The sequence below is a fragment of the Sturnus vulgaris genome, unplaced genomic scaffold (genome assembly GCF_052056855.1).
Source record: "Sturnus vulgaris isolate bStuVul1 unplaced genomic scaffold, bStuVul1.hap1 Scaffold_2153, whole genome shotgun sequence".
In the NCBI taxonomy this organism is placed as follows: Eukaryota; Metazoa; Chordata; class Aves; order Passeriformes; family Sturnidae; genus Sturnus; species Sturnus vulgaris.
In genome coordinates this window covers 10997-25225 of record NW_028276298.1, presented here as the reverse complement: position 1 = coordinate 25225, position 14229 = coordinate 10997, and the positions used below count along the sequence as shown (strand labels likewise).

At 60.7% G+C, this 14229-nt stretch overlaps 1 protein-coding gene across 1 annotated transcript; it reads left to right on the top strand.

The window, feature by feature from the left end:
* The first annotated feature begins 617 nt into the window (after positions 1–617).
* LOC148217819 (uncharacterized) lies at positions 618–6824 on the top strand. The gene is given in 8 exon segments (XM_088158461.1): positions 618–939; positions 1077–2249; positions 3411–3580; positions 3668–3778; positions 4477–4504; positions 4507–4595; positions 5488–5625; positions 5727–6824. Coding segments are annotated over 8 exon segments (2190 nt in total). The 5' UTR covers positions 618–632; the 3' UTR covers positions 5901–6824.
* The last annotated feature ends 7405 nt before the right edge of the window (positions 6825–14229 follow it).

Sequence of the window (14229 nt, the reverse complement as noted above, 5' to 3'; positions counted from 1 at the left end):
TATACTGCGGGGAAATTTGGGGGGGCACTGGGGGGATACTGGGGACGCTGGGGGGCACTGGGGGGGACTGGGGGATATTGGGAGGACACGGGGGGGCACTGGGGGGACTGGGGGCACTGGGGGGATACTGGGGGGGACTGGGGGACACTGGGAGGACTGGGGGGATACTGGGAGGGCACTGGGGGATACTGGGGATACTGGGGGGAAATTTGGGGGATACTGGGGGAGCACTGCGGGGATACTGGGGGGACTGGGGAGACTGGGGGAACTGGGGGGGAACTGGGGGGGGACTGGGAGGGGGACTGGGAGGGCACTGGGGGGAAATTTGGGGGGATACTGGGGGGATACTGGGGGGACACTGCGGGAGACTGGGAGGGCACTGGGAGGGGACTGGGGAATACTGGGGGGACACTGCGGGGGGCACTGGGGGACTGGGGGGATACTGGGGTCACTGGGAGGACACTGGGGGGACATTTGGGGACACTGGGGGGGACATTGGGGGGACTGGGGGGACTGGGAGATACTGGGGGGGCACTGGGGGACACTGGTGGGGACACTGGGGGGGACAAGGGCACAGAATTTTTGCAGAATTTTTTTGGGGGGGCTCTAGGGCTGGGGAGGGGACCCGGCTGATGTCACCGCGTGTCCCCCCCACAGGAGAGGAGGAAGAGGAGGAGGAGGAAGAGGAGGGGGAGGAAGAGGAGGGCGACGAGGCCGAGGCCGCCAGCGAAGGCTCCTCCAAATTCTCGCTGTACGAGGGGGGCAGGGGGGGCAGCGCCTCCAGCAGCTCCTCCTCGCGCCCCCCGTCCTCCTCCTCATCCTCATCGTCATCTTCGTCATCGTCATCTTCCTCCTCGTCGTCCTCGTCGTCCTCCTCTTCCTCCGAGGATGAGGCCGAAGAGCCCCTGGAGCCCCCCCGGCCCCCCTCACCCAAGCCAGGTGAGTTCCCCCCCCCCCCACCCCCACCTTTTCCTCCTCCTTTTTTGGGGGGGGGCGGGGGGGGTCTCCCCAAATTTTGGGGACTGACCCCTCCCCCCCCCTTTTCTCTCTCTCTCTCTCTCTCTCTCCCCCCGCAGCCCCTCCCCCCCCGCCGCGCCCCTCCTCCCCCATCCCGCTGCTCCCCCCCCCCAAAAAACGCCGCAAGACCGAGGAGCCCAGCCCGGCCCCCTCCCCCACCGCCGCCCGCCTCCCCTCCCCCTCCCCCCACGCCCAGCCCCTCCCCCTCCCCCCCCAAGCCCCCCGTGCCCCCCCCCCCGCCGCCGGGACCCCCCTCCCCGCCCCCAACTCCCCCCCCCTCCTCTTCCTCCTCCTCCTCCTCCTGCCCCCCCCCGGGCCGTGTCCAACCTCCCGGCCGACCACGCCTCGCTGGTCAAGAGCTGGGGAGGGGGCGGCGGCGGCGGCGGCGACCACCACGATTTGGGGGGGGTCGCCGCCCCCCACGGGGGTCCCCCCCCCCGCCGCCCCCCGCCCCGCCGCCCCCCACCCCGCCCCCCCGCCGAGCACCTGGGGGCCACCTCGCTGCTGGAGCTGGCCCGGGGCTCGCCGGGGGTCGCCCGGAGGGGTCCCCAAGGTGGCGGCGGTGGCGGGGGGGACCTGGCGGTGCTGGCGGCCATCGCCCTCACGCGCGGCGGCAGCGACGCCGACGACGACTCCGAGGGCGACGCCGAGCCCGAGGTCGCCCCTTCGCCCTCGCCCCTCGCCCCCGGCTCCCCGGGACCCCCCCGTGCTGCTGGAGCACAACTACCCCATGCCCGCGAGGGCCGGGCCCCCGAGAACGCCGCTGGCCGCGCCCGCGCCGTGCCTGGAGGAGGTGCTGGAAGCCCCCGAGGAGGTGGTGGCCGAGCTGCCCCCGACGGCGGCCACCGACAGGGACGCGGTGGCCACCGCGGCCCCGCCAGCGCGGCGCAAACGGCACCAGCCGCCGCCGCCCTCGTCCTCGAGCGACAGCGACAGCGAGGATGACGATGATGATGACGATGACGACGATGACGATGATGATGATGAAGGCAGCAGCGGCAGCTCCGGCGGCGCCCGGCGCTGGCTGCGGCCCCGCGGGGTCCCCCCGGCGTCGCCGGCGGCCGCGTTCGCCCCGCGCAGCGAGTTCGAGCAGATGACGATCCTGTACGACATCTGGAGCGCCGGGCTGGACGCCGAGGACGCGCGGTTCCTGCGCCTCACCTACGAGAGGCTCCTGCAGCAGGACGGGGCCGCGCACTGGCTGAACGACACGCACTGGGTGCACCACACCGATATCCTGGGGACATGGGGACACCGCGGGGACACCACGGGGACACCATGGGGACATGGGGACACCGCGGGGACACGGGAATGGGGACACGGGGATGGAGACAGGGACACGGGGACACGGGGATGGGCACTGGGATGGGCACTGGGATGGGCACTGGCTGAACGACACGCACTGGGTGCACCACACCGATATCCTGGGACACCATGGGGACACCGCGGGGACACGGGAATGGGGACATGGGGACACCGCGGGGACACCGCGGGGACATGGGGACATGGGGATGGACACTGGGTGCACCACACCGATATCCTGGGACACCAAGGGGACACCGCGGGGACACCATGGGGACACCATGGGGACATGGGGACACCGCGGGGACACGGGAATGGGGACATGGGGACACGGGGATGGGCATTGGCTGAACGACACGCACTGGGTGCACCACACCGATATCCTGGGGACACCAAGGGGACACGGGAATGGGGACATGGGGACACGGGGATGGGCACTGGGTGCACCACACCGATATCCTGGGGACATGGGGACACCATGGGGACATGGGGACATGGGGATGGACACAGGGACATGGGGACACAGGGACATGGGGACACGGGGACAGAGACACGGGGACACGGGATGGGCACTGGCTGAACGACACGCACTGGGTGCACCACACCGATATCCTGGGACACCACGGGGACATGGGGACACCATGGGGACACCGCGGGGACACCATGGGGACATGGGGATGGACACTGGGTGCACCACACTGATATCCTGGGACACCGCGGGGACACCATGGGGACACCATGGGGACACGGGGATGGGGACACGGGGACACCACACCGATATCCTGGGGACACCAAGGGGACAGGGGGACACCATGGGGACACCACGGGGACATGGGGATGGGGACACGGGGATGGGCACTGGGTGCCCCACACCGATATCCTGGGCCTGGGGACAGGGGGACATGGGGACATGGGGATGGACACAGGGATGGGGACACGGGGATGGGGACACGGGTGGGCGCTGGGGACACGGGTGGGCGCTGGGGACACGGGTGGGCGCTGGGGACGGGTCCCCTGGCCCTGCTGGGGTCACGGCAGCCCTCGCCGTCCCCTTCGCCGCGCTCGTTGTCGCCTTGACTCGCGGCCATCACTGACGAGGACGAGCAGCCCGCGGCGCCGCCGCCGGTGGCCCGAGAGCCGCGAGCACCGCACGGGCAGCGCCCGCAGCGAGGGCTACTACCCCATCAGCCGGCGCGAGAAGGCGCGGTACCTGCGGCCCTGCCCCGCGCCCCGCCCCGACCCCGACGCCCCCGACACCCAGGTGAGACCCCCCCCCACACACACACACCTGGGGACCCTCCTCCCCCCCTCCCCGGCGCCCACCGCGGTGTCCCCTCCCCGTCGCCAGGGTCCCAACCGGGTGCTGTCGGAGCGACGCTCGGAGCAGCGGCGCCTGCTGAGCGCCATCGGCGCGGCCGCGCTGCCGGACAGCGACCTGCTCAAGCTCAACCAGCTCAAGGTGCGTCCGTGGTGGCCATGGATGTCCCCCCGGTGTCACCCCCGTGTCACCCCAGTGTCCCTCCGGTGTCACCCCGGTATCCCCCCAGTGTCCCTCCGGTCACCCCAGTGTCACCCCGGTGTCCCTCTGGTCACCCTGGCGTCACCCAGTGTCCCCACAGTGTCCCCCCAGTGTCACCCCAGTGTCCCCGGTGTCACTCTAGTGTCAGCCCAGTGTCCCTCTGGTCACCCAGTGTCCCCCCAGTGTCACCCCAGTGTCCCCCCAGTGTCCCCCCAGTGTCCCCCCAGTGTCCCTCTGGTCACCCCAGTGTCCCCGGTGTCACCCTGGTGTCACCCAGTGTCCCCACAGTGTCCCCCCAGTGTCACCCCATTGTCACCCCATTGTCACCCCAGTGTCCCCCGGTGTCCCCCCAGTGTCCCCCCAGTGTCCCCCTGGTCACCCCAGTGTCCCTCTGGTCACCCCAGTGTCCCCCCAGTGTCACCCCATTGTCACCCCATTGTCCCCCCATTGTCCCCCAGTGTCACCCCAGTGTCCCCCCCTTGTCCCCCGCCTGTCCCTTGTGCCGTGTCCCCTGGTGACGTCACCGCTGTCCCCACCCCCAATGGCACGTCCCCCCTCCCCACCCCCCCCGTGCTGTCCCCACGCCCGTGGCGGTGACGTCACGTGTGTCCCCCCCCCGCCCCCCTCTCGTGCCGCAGTTCCGGAAGAAGCGGCTCCGGTTCGGCCGCAGCGGATCCACGAGTGGGGCCTGTTCGCCATGGAGCCGATCGCGGCCGACGAGATGGTCATCGAGTACGTGGGGCAGAACATCCGCCAGGTGTGTCCCCAAACCCCTCCCCGAGTGTCCCCAAATCCCCCCCCGAGTGTCCCCAAACCCCCCCCCGAGTGTCCCCAAACTCCCCGAGTGTCCCCAAACCCCCTCCCCAGTGTCCCCAAACCCCCCGAGTGTCCCCAGACCCCCCGAGTGTCCCCAGACCCCCCCAGTGTCACCAAACCCCCTCCCCAGTGTCCCCAAACCCCTCCCCAGTGTCCCAAACCCCCCCAGTGTCCCCAAACTCCCCGAGTGTCCCAAACCCCCTCAGTGTCCCCAAACCCCTCCCCAGTGTCCCCAAACCCCCTCCCCAGTGTCCCCAAATCCCCCCGAGTGTCCCCAAATCCCCTCCCCAGTGTCCCCAAACCCCCTCCCCAGTGTCCCCAAACCCCCCCAGTGTCCCCAAACCCCCCCAGTGTCCCCAAACCCCCTCCCCAGTGTCCCCAAACCCCCCCAGTGTCCCCAAACCCCCCCAGTGTCCCCAAACCCCCTCCCCAGTGTCCCCAGACACCCACAGGGACCCCGGGCAATCCTTTGCCACCTCCCAGCTCCTGGTTGCCACCACGGCATCACCTCCCGGCCCCCCCCCCACCCCCCCACGGACCCCTCGGGTATCCCACAGCCTCCTGGTGGCCCCCGAGTGGCCCGAGGTGCCCGGTTCTTGCCACGGTCGAGTTTTGGCCGTTGTGGTTGGCATTCGGCCACCCGTGCCCACACCTGGATCCCACGGCTCGACTTTTGGGCCACCGCGCCCGAGTTTTGGCCTCCCCCGAGCTGGCATTTGGCCTCCGGAGCGGCTCAGTCAACTTCGGGCCGGCGCGGTCGGCTTTTACCGGGGGGTGTGGGGGGTGGGTTCGCCGGGTGGCCACTGTGACCCCCCCGCGGGGTGGCCCCGCAGGTGGTGGCCGACATGCGGGAGAAGCGCTACGCGCAGGAGGGCATCGGCAGCAGTTACCTGTTCCGCGTGGACCACGACACCATCATCGACGCCACCAAGTGCGGCAACCTGGCTCGCTTCATCAACCACTGCTGCACGGTGAGCCCCCAAATCCGGGGTGTGGGGGCACGCAGCGAGGGGGAGGGGTCCTCGCTGAACTCACCCCCCACCTCGGGCCACCTCTCCCTCCCCACCCGCAGCCCAACTGCTACGCCAAGGTCATCACCATCGAGGCGCAGAAGAAAATCGTCATCTACTCGAAGCAGGCGATCGGCGTCAACGAGGAGATCACCTACGACTACAAATTCCCCATCGAGGACACCAAGATCCCGTGCCTGTGCCGCACCGAGAGCTGCCGCGGCACCCTCAACTAGCCACGGCGGCACCCTCAACTAGCCACGGCGGCACCCTCAACTAGCCACGGCGGCCAGCTCGGCTTCGGGGCCGCTCGGATTCGGCGTCGCTCGGATTCGGGATCGCTCGGCTTCGGGGCCGCTCGGATTCGGGCTCGCTCGGATTCGGGGCCGCTCGGCTTCGGGGCCGCTCGGATTCGGGCTCGCTCGGATTCGGGGCCGCTCGGCTTCGGGGCCGCTCGGATTCGGGCTCGCTCGGCTTCGGGCCGCTCGGCTTCGGGGCCGCTCGGCTTCGGGGCCGCTCGGCTTCGGGGCCGCTCGGATTCGGGATCGCTCGGCTTCGGGCTCGCTCGGATTCGGGGCCGCTCGGATTCGGGGCCGCTCGGATTCGGGGCCGCTCGGATTCGGGGCCGTTCGGCTTCGGGGTCGCTCGGATTCGGGACCGCTCGGATTCGGGGCCGCTCGGCTTCGGGATCGCTCGGATTCGGGCTCGCTCGGCTTCGGGGCCGCTCGGGTTCGGGATCGCTCGGATTCGGGCTCGCTCGGATTCGGGCTCGCTCGGATTCGGGCTCGCTCGCCGTTGCCTTTGGACGTTCAGAGTTTGCGTCACGGCGGGGTTGGCGTTTGGCCACCGGGGTTGCCCCGGCCGTGCCCCGAGTTGGCCTCTGGCCGCCGTGGCCGTGGCCGGGCGACACGAGAAGGGGCCGCAGGTGGCCCGAGAGGCGACCTCTGGCCGTGGTTGCCAACCTCGGGGGCCGCCGTTGACGGATGCCCCTCCCCCCGCCGTGCGACGCCCGTGATGACGTCACCGCGACATCCCCGTGACGTCACCACCCCCCTTCGGAAAAGGCTCTTTTATCCCCCCCCCCCGCCTTTTATTTTTTTTTTTTTTGGGGCTGTTTCTTGTAGAAACTCGGGGCGTGTCCTTTGGGGGGGGGTGGGAGGGGGGAGGGGCTGGGACCCTGCTGAGGGGAAAGGGGGGGGATGTGGGGGGGGGGTCTGCCCCTCCCCCCGCCCCCCTCCTGGGTCCCCCCCCTCCCCCCGGCTCTGTAAATACCTCGGGGGGTGTAAATACCTGTACATGCCTCTCTCCCCTGTACATATGTTGATACGGGGGGCCCCCGAGCCCCCCTTTTTATAAACTGGCCACTGAGCTTTGGCACCGCCTCGCCCGGTTCATTTCGGGGGTGGGGGGCTGGGATTCGAAGGGTTGGGGTTGCCTGGGAGGGGCGAGAGGGAATCGGGACGCTCCAAGTGGGGATCTGGGAAAGGGGAGTGGTTTGGGGGGGAGGGGTCCTGGTGAAGACTTGGGGGGCTCTGTGGAGGAGTTTGGGGAGTCCTTGGAGGGATTGGAAGGGTCAGGGACAGAGGGAACGAGCCCTGACAATGCGGAGTGTGAGAAGAGCAGGGCCGTGCTCTGGGATGGACCCAGCGGGGCTCGGGGCTCCCACGGCCGCAGCCCGAAGGCGCTGGGTTCCAGTGCACAAAGCGCCGCCATCGGGCCAGAGCGCGGTACTGCAACAGCCCGAGAGGCGGCGAGCGATTGCCAATGCCTGCCGATCGATTACATCGGCGATCGATTGATCGCGCCTGCCGATCGATTATATCGGCGATCGATTGCTAATGCCTGCCGATCGATTACATCGGCGATCGATTGAACGCGCCTGCCGATCGATTACATCGGCGATCGATTGCTAATGCCTGCCGATCGATTACATCGGCGATCGATTGAACGCGCCTGCCGATCGATTACATCGGCGATCGATTGCCAATGCCTGCCGATCGATTAGATCGGCGATCGATTGCCAATGCCTGCCGATCGATTACATCGGCGATCGATTGCCAATGCCTGCCGATCGATTAGATCGGCGATCGATTGCCAATGCCTGCCGATCGATTATATCGGCGATCGATTGATCGCGCCTGCCGATCGATTATATCGGCGATCGATTGCCAATGCCTGCCGATCGATTATATCGGCGATCGATTGATCGTGCCTGCCGATCGATTATATCGGCGATCGATTGATCGTGCCTGCCTATCGATTATATCGGCGATCGATTGCTAATGCCTGCCGATCGATTAGATCGGCGATCGATTGATCGTGCCTGCCGATCGATTAGATCGGCGATCGATTGCTAATGCCTGCCGATCGATTATATCGGCGATCGATTGATCGCGCCTGCCGATCGATTATATCGGCGATCGATTGATCGCGCCTGCCGATCGATTAGCTCGGCGATCGATTCCTAATGCCTGCCGATCGATTATATCGGCGATCGATTATTAATGCCTGCCGATCGATTACATCGGCGATCGATTGCCAATGCCTGCCGATCGATTAGATCGGCGATCGATTGCCAATGCCTGCCGATCGATTCTATCGAGATTATATGGGAGAGGGAGCCGGGCTGCGCTGGAGGAGCAGGTGAGTCGGGCATGGGGGGGGGTCATGGTGGGTGCCAGAACATTGAGAGGGAGGGGTGGGTGTAGAATGCATGAAAAACAGAACCTTAAAAAACAGCTAAATATAGTCTAAAAGGAATGTTTTATTGGCTTGTGTTTGGATAGAGGTAGGGTTTTTTTATAGATACTGTAAATAGAAAAGATAAAGAATAAAAATATAGAAGCAAATATAAGAAACCAATATATAAATATATTACATTACATTATATTTTGTTATGAAAATAGAAATATATAAATATTCAGACTTTCAAAGGAATGTTTTATTGGTTTTTATTTGGTTAGAGGAGGGTTTTTAATAAATAATATAGGCAAAAATATACCAATATGCAAAAATAGATACTGACATAAAATTATTATAACTATATATGCATATATATATGTAAGTATAAATCTATAGAAATAAATATAAATATAAAATACATGTATGTAGTATGTAATATAAAGAATTTATCGATTTTAATATGTTATATTAAATAGTATGTTATAATAGAATGTAAATAGCATCTAGTATATTAATATACTAGTAAAAAATACATTAAATAGTATATAAATATAGAATCCACAATATAGACATATAAATCTACAGATATAAATATGAAAACTAAATAGAAAAATATATTCAAATATAATTTAAAATAATCGAGTTTTTTGTTTCTATTTGGTTAGAGGCAGAGCTTTTAAAGAAATAATATTAAAAACTATGAACCTACAAATATAGATGGATATAGATAAAATAGAAATAACATTAGTAATATAAATCTATGTATATAATGAATAATAAAATAATATTGTATATATGATAAATAGAATAGCAATTAAATTGAATATATGAAATATGTCTAGATTATGACTATAAATTAAATATTAAAAAATAGATGATTTCTATATAGAAAAGGTTTTTTTTTTCATTTGGTCAGAGGCAGGGCATTTTTAGTTTGGGTCGGGGTTTTTTAGGGGCGTTCATTGAGAGGATTTTATGACGGGTGGGGACTCTGGTGCTTGGAACTCTCTCCCTTCTCTGGCTGTCCCTGACAGGGCGGCAGTGCCGGGCTGAGTTGGGCGGCAGTGCTGCCGCCGTGTGGACACGGGCGGGTACTGCACCGTGCCCCTCTCAGGATGGCGGAAGGGCCCGCGGGCCGGGACCCAGCCCTGCGGCAGCGCTCAAGATGGCGGCCTCTCTAGGACCCCTGCGGATAGGCGTCTACGTAAAACGCCTGCCCGCGCCCGCCGGCGCCCTCACGCCCGCGGCACCGCGGACCGCGCGGCCGTTGTCGGCACGCTCTGACACGTCCGGGAAAATTGGCGGCGAGCGGATCGGCGTCGGCGATGTAATCAGGCATCTTATGCCTACACACCGGGGTCCTGATTTTTTCCCCGCCCTTTCTGCCGCCATTTTGGGAAGGTCAGGCGGGGTGCCGCCCGAGCCGCCATTTTGAGAGTGCGGACACGCTCAAGATGGCGGCCTCTCTAGGACCCCGGCGGATAGGCGTTTACATAAAACGCCTGCCCGCGCCCGCCGGCGCCCTCACTCCCGCGGCACCGCGGACCGCGCGGCCGTTGTCGGCACACTCTGAAACGTCCGGGAAAATTGTCGGCGAGCGGATCGGCGTCGGCGATGTAATCAGGCATCTTATGCCTACACACCGGGGTCCTGATTTTTTCCCGCCCTTTCTGCCGCCATTTTGGGAAGGTCAGGCGGGGTGCCGCCCGAGCCGCCATTTTGAGAGTGCGGACACGCTCAAGATGGCGGCCTCCCTAGGACCCCGGAGGATAGGCGTCTACGTAAAACGCCTGCCCGCGCCCGCCGGCGCCCTCACGCCCGCGGCACCGCGGACCGCGCGGCCGTTGTCGGCACGCTCTGACACGTCCGGGAAAATTGTCGGCGAGCGGATCGGCGTCGGCGATGTAATCAGGCATCTTATGCCTACACACCGGGGTCCTGATTTTTTCCCGCCCTTTCTGCCGCCATTTTGGGAAGGTCAGGCGGGGTGCCGCCCGAGCCGCCATTTTGAGAGTGCGGACACGCTCAAGATGGCGGCCTCTCTAGGACCCCGGAGGATAGGCGTCTACGTAAAACGCCTGCCCGCGCCCGCCGGCGCCCTCACGCCCGCGGCACCGCGGACCGCGCGGCCGTTGTCGGCACGCTCTGACACGTCCGGGAAAATTGGCGGCGAGCGGATCGGCGTCGGCCATTTAATCAGGCATTTTATGCCTACACACCGGGGTCCTGATTTTTCCCGCCCTTTCTGCCGCCATTTTGGGAAGGTCACGCGGGGTGCCGCCCGAGCCGCCATTTTGAGAGTGCGGACACGCTCAAGATGGCGGCCGCCATAAGACCCCGGCGGATAGGCGTTTACATAAAACGCCTGCCCGCGTTCGCCGGCATAAAAATAAATATGCATAAATATAAACATAGACAGAAACATGCACAAACGTTAACCTGCATAGATATAAACAATAACATAAACATAAACATAAACGTGCAAAACAATAATAATAAATATAAATATAAACATAATTAGAAATAGAAATACAAACATTAATAAAATCAGTGAGAAATGGGGTAAAATCAGTGAGAAATGGGGGGGAAAAACCATGAAAAATGATGGAAAAATCAGAGAGAAATGGGGGAAAAATCGGTGAGGAATGGGGAAAAAGATCAACGAAAAATTGGGAAAAATCAGTCAGAAGTGGGGGATAAAAATCAGTGAGAAATGGGGGGAAAAGTCAGTGAGAAATGGGGAAGAAATCAGTGATTAATGGGCGGGAAAATGCATGAAAAATGGGGGGAATAATTCAGAGAGAAATGGGGGCAAATATCAGTGAGAAATGGGGGGGAAAATCAGGAAATATCCATGAAAATTGGGGGAAACATCCATGAAAAATGGCGGAAAAAATCAGTGAGAAATGGGGAAAAATGGGGAAAAAGGAGTGATAAATGGGGGAAAAAATCAGTGAGAAATGGGGAAAAATGGGGAAAAAATCCACGAAAAATGGGTGGAAAAATCCATGAAAAATCAACGGAAAAATCAGTGAGAAATGGGGAAAACATCATGGTGAAATGGGGAAAAAATCAGAGAGAAATGGGGAAAAAATCAGAGAGAAATGGGGGATAAAAATCAGTGAGAAATGGGGAAAAAAATCTTTGATAAATTGGGGCAAAAATCATTGAGAAATGGGGAAAAAAATCAGTGAGAAATGGGGAAAATTTGGGAAAAATCCACGAAAATTGCGGGAAAAAATGCTTGAAAAATTGGGGAAAAAATCCGAGAGAAAATCCCCGGGAATCCCCGGGAAAATCCCCCCGGAATCCCCGAGAAAATCCCCCAGGAATCCCCCAGAAAATCTCCCCGAAATCCCCGGGATAATCTCCCCGGAATCCCCGAGAAAATCCGCCCCGAATCCCCTGGAAGATTTCCCCGGAATCCCCGAGAAAATCCCCCGGAATTCCCCGGGAAAATCCCCCAGGAAAATCCCTGGGATAATCACCCCGGAATCCCCGAGAAAATCCCCCCGGAATTCGCCGGGAAAATCCCCCCGGAATCCCCGAGAAAATCCCCCCAGATTCCCCGGAAAATCCCCCCGGAATACTCTGCAATATCCCCCCGGAATCCCCTGGATAATTCCCCGGAATCCCCGAGAAAATCCCCCCGGAATTCCCCGGGAATATCCCCCGGGAATCCCCGAGAAAATCCCCCCGGAATCCCCGAGAAAATCTCCCCGAAATTCCTCGGGAAAATCGTCCCGGAATCCACGAGAAAATCCGCCCGGAATCCCCGGGAAAATCCTCCAGAAATCCCCGAGAAAATCCCCCGGAGTCCCCGGGAAAATCAACCCGGAGTCCGATGGAAAATCCCCCCAGAATCCCCGAGAAAATCCCCCGGAATTCCCCTAGAAAATCCCCCCGGACTCCCCGAGAAATTTCCCCCGGAATCCCCGGGAAAATCCCCCCGGAATCCAGGCGAAAATCCCCCAGAAATCCCCGTGAAAGCCCCCCCGGAATCCCCGAGAAAATCCCTCGGAATTCCCCGGGAAAATCAACCCGGAATCCCCGAGAAAATCCCCCGGAATCCCCGGGAAAATCCCCCAGGAAAATCCCCGGGATAATCACCCCGGAATCCCCCTGGAAAATCCCCCGGGAATCCCCGAGAAAATCCCCCCGGAATCCCCGAGAAAATCCCCCCGGAATTCCTCGGGAAAATCGTCCCGGAATCCACGAGAAAATCCCCCGGAAATCCCCGACAAAATCCTCCCGGAATACTCGGGAAAATCCCCCCGGAATCTCCGGGGAAATCCCCACGGAATCCCCGAGAAAACCCCCCCGAAATACTCGGGAAAATCCCCCCGGAATCCCCGAGAAAATTCGCCCGTAATACTCGGGAAAATATGCCCGGAATCCCCTGGAAAATCCCCCCGGAATCCCCGAAAAATCCCCCCGGAATCCCCTGGAAAATCCCCCCGGAAAACCCGAGAAATTCTTCCAGGAATTCCCTGGGAAAATCCCTCCGAAATCCCCGAGAAAATCCCCCGGAATCCCCGCGAATATCCCCCCGGAATCCCCGGGAAAATCCCCATGAATTCCCCGGGAAAATAATCTCGGAATCCCCGGGAAAATCTCCCCGGAATCACCGAGATAATGGCCCCGGAATACCCGAGAACATCCCCCGGAATTGCCCGAGAAAATCATCCCGTAATCCCCGAGGAAATCCCCCCGGAACACTCGGGAAAATCCCCCCGGAATTCCTCGTAAAATCACCCCGGATACCCCGGGAAAATCCCTCCGGACTCCCCGAAAAATTCCCCCCGGAATACTCGGGAAAATCCCCCCGGAATCCCCGAGAAAATCCACCCGGAATCCCCTGGAAAATCCACCGGGAATTCCCCGGGAAATTCCTCGCTGAAACCCCTGGAAAATCCCCCCGGAATCCCGGAGAAAATCCCCCCGGAATTCCCCGGGAATATCCCCTCAGAATCCCCGGGAAAATCCCCCCGGACTCCCCGAAAAAATCCCCCCGGAATACTCGGGAAAATCCCCCCGGAATACTCCTGAAAATCCTCCCGGAATTCCCGAGAAAATCCCCCGGAATTCCCTGAGAAAATCGCCCCGGAATTCCCTGAGAAAATCGCCCCGGAATCCCCTGGAAAATCCCCCAGGAATCCCCGGGAAAATCCCCCAGGAATCCCCTGGAAAATCCCCATGGAATCCCTTGGAAAATCCCCCAGGAATCCCCGAGAAAATATGCCCGGAATCCCCTGGAAAATCCCCCTGGAATCGCGGGGAAAATCCCCCCGGATTTCCCGGGAAAAATCCCCCCGGAATCCCCGATAAAATCTCCCCGGAATCCCTGAGAAAATCCCCCCGAATCCGCGAGAAAATCCCCCCGGAATCCCCGGGAATATCCCCCAGGAACCCCCTATAAAATCCCCCCGGAATCCCCCAGAAAATCCCCCCGGAATCCCCGACAAAATCCCCCCGGAATTCCCGAGAAAATCCCCCCGGAATTCCCCGGGAAAATCCCCCGGGAATCCGCGAGAAAATCCCCCCGGAATCCAGGCGAAAATCCCCCAGAAATCCCTGTGAAAGCCTCCCCGGAATCCCCAAGAAAATCTCCCCGGAATCCCCGAGAAAATTCGCCCGTAATACTCGGGAAAATATGCCCGGAATCCCCTGGTAAAACCCCCCGGAATCCCCTGGATAATCCCCCCGGAATCCCCTGGATAATCCCCCCGGAATCCCCGATAAAATCCCCCTGGAATCTCCAGGAAAATGCCCCGGGAATACGCGAGAAAATCTCCCCGGAATCCCCGAGAAAATTCGCCCGTAATACTCGGGAAAATATGCCCGGAATCCCCTGGAAAATCCCCCCGGAATCCCCGAAAAATC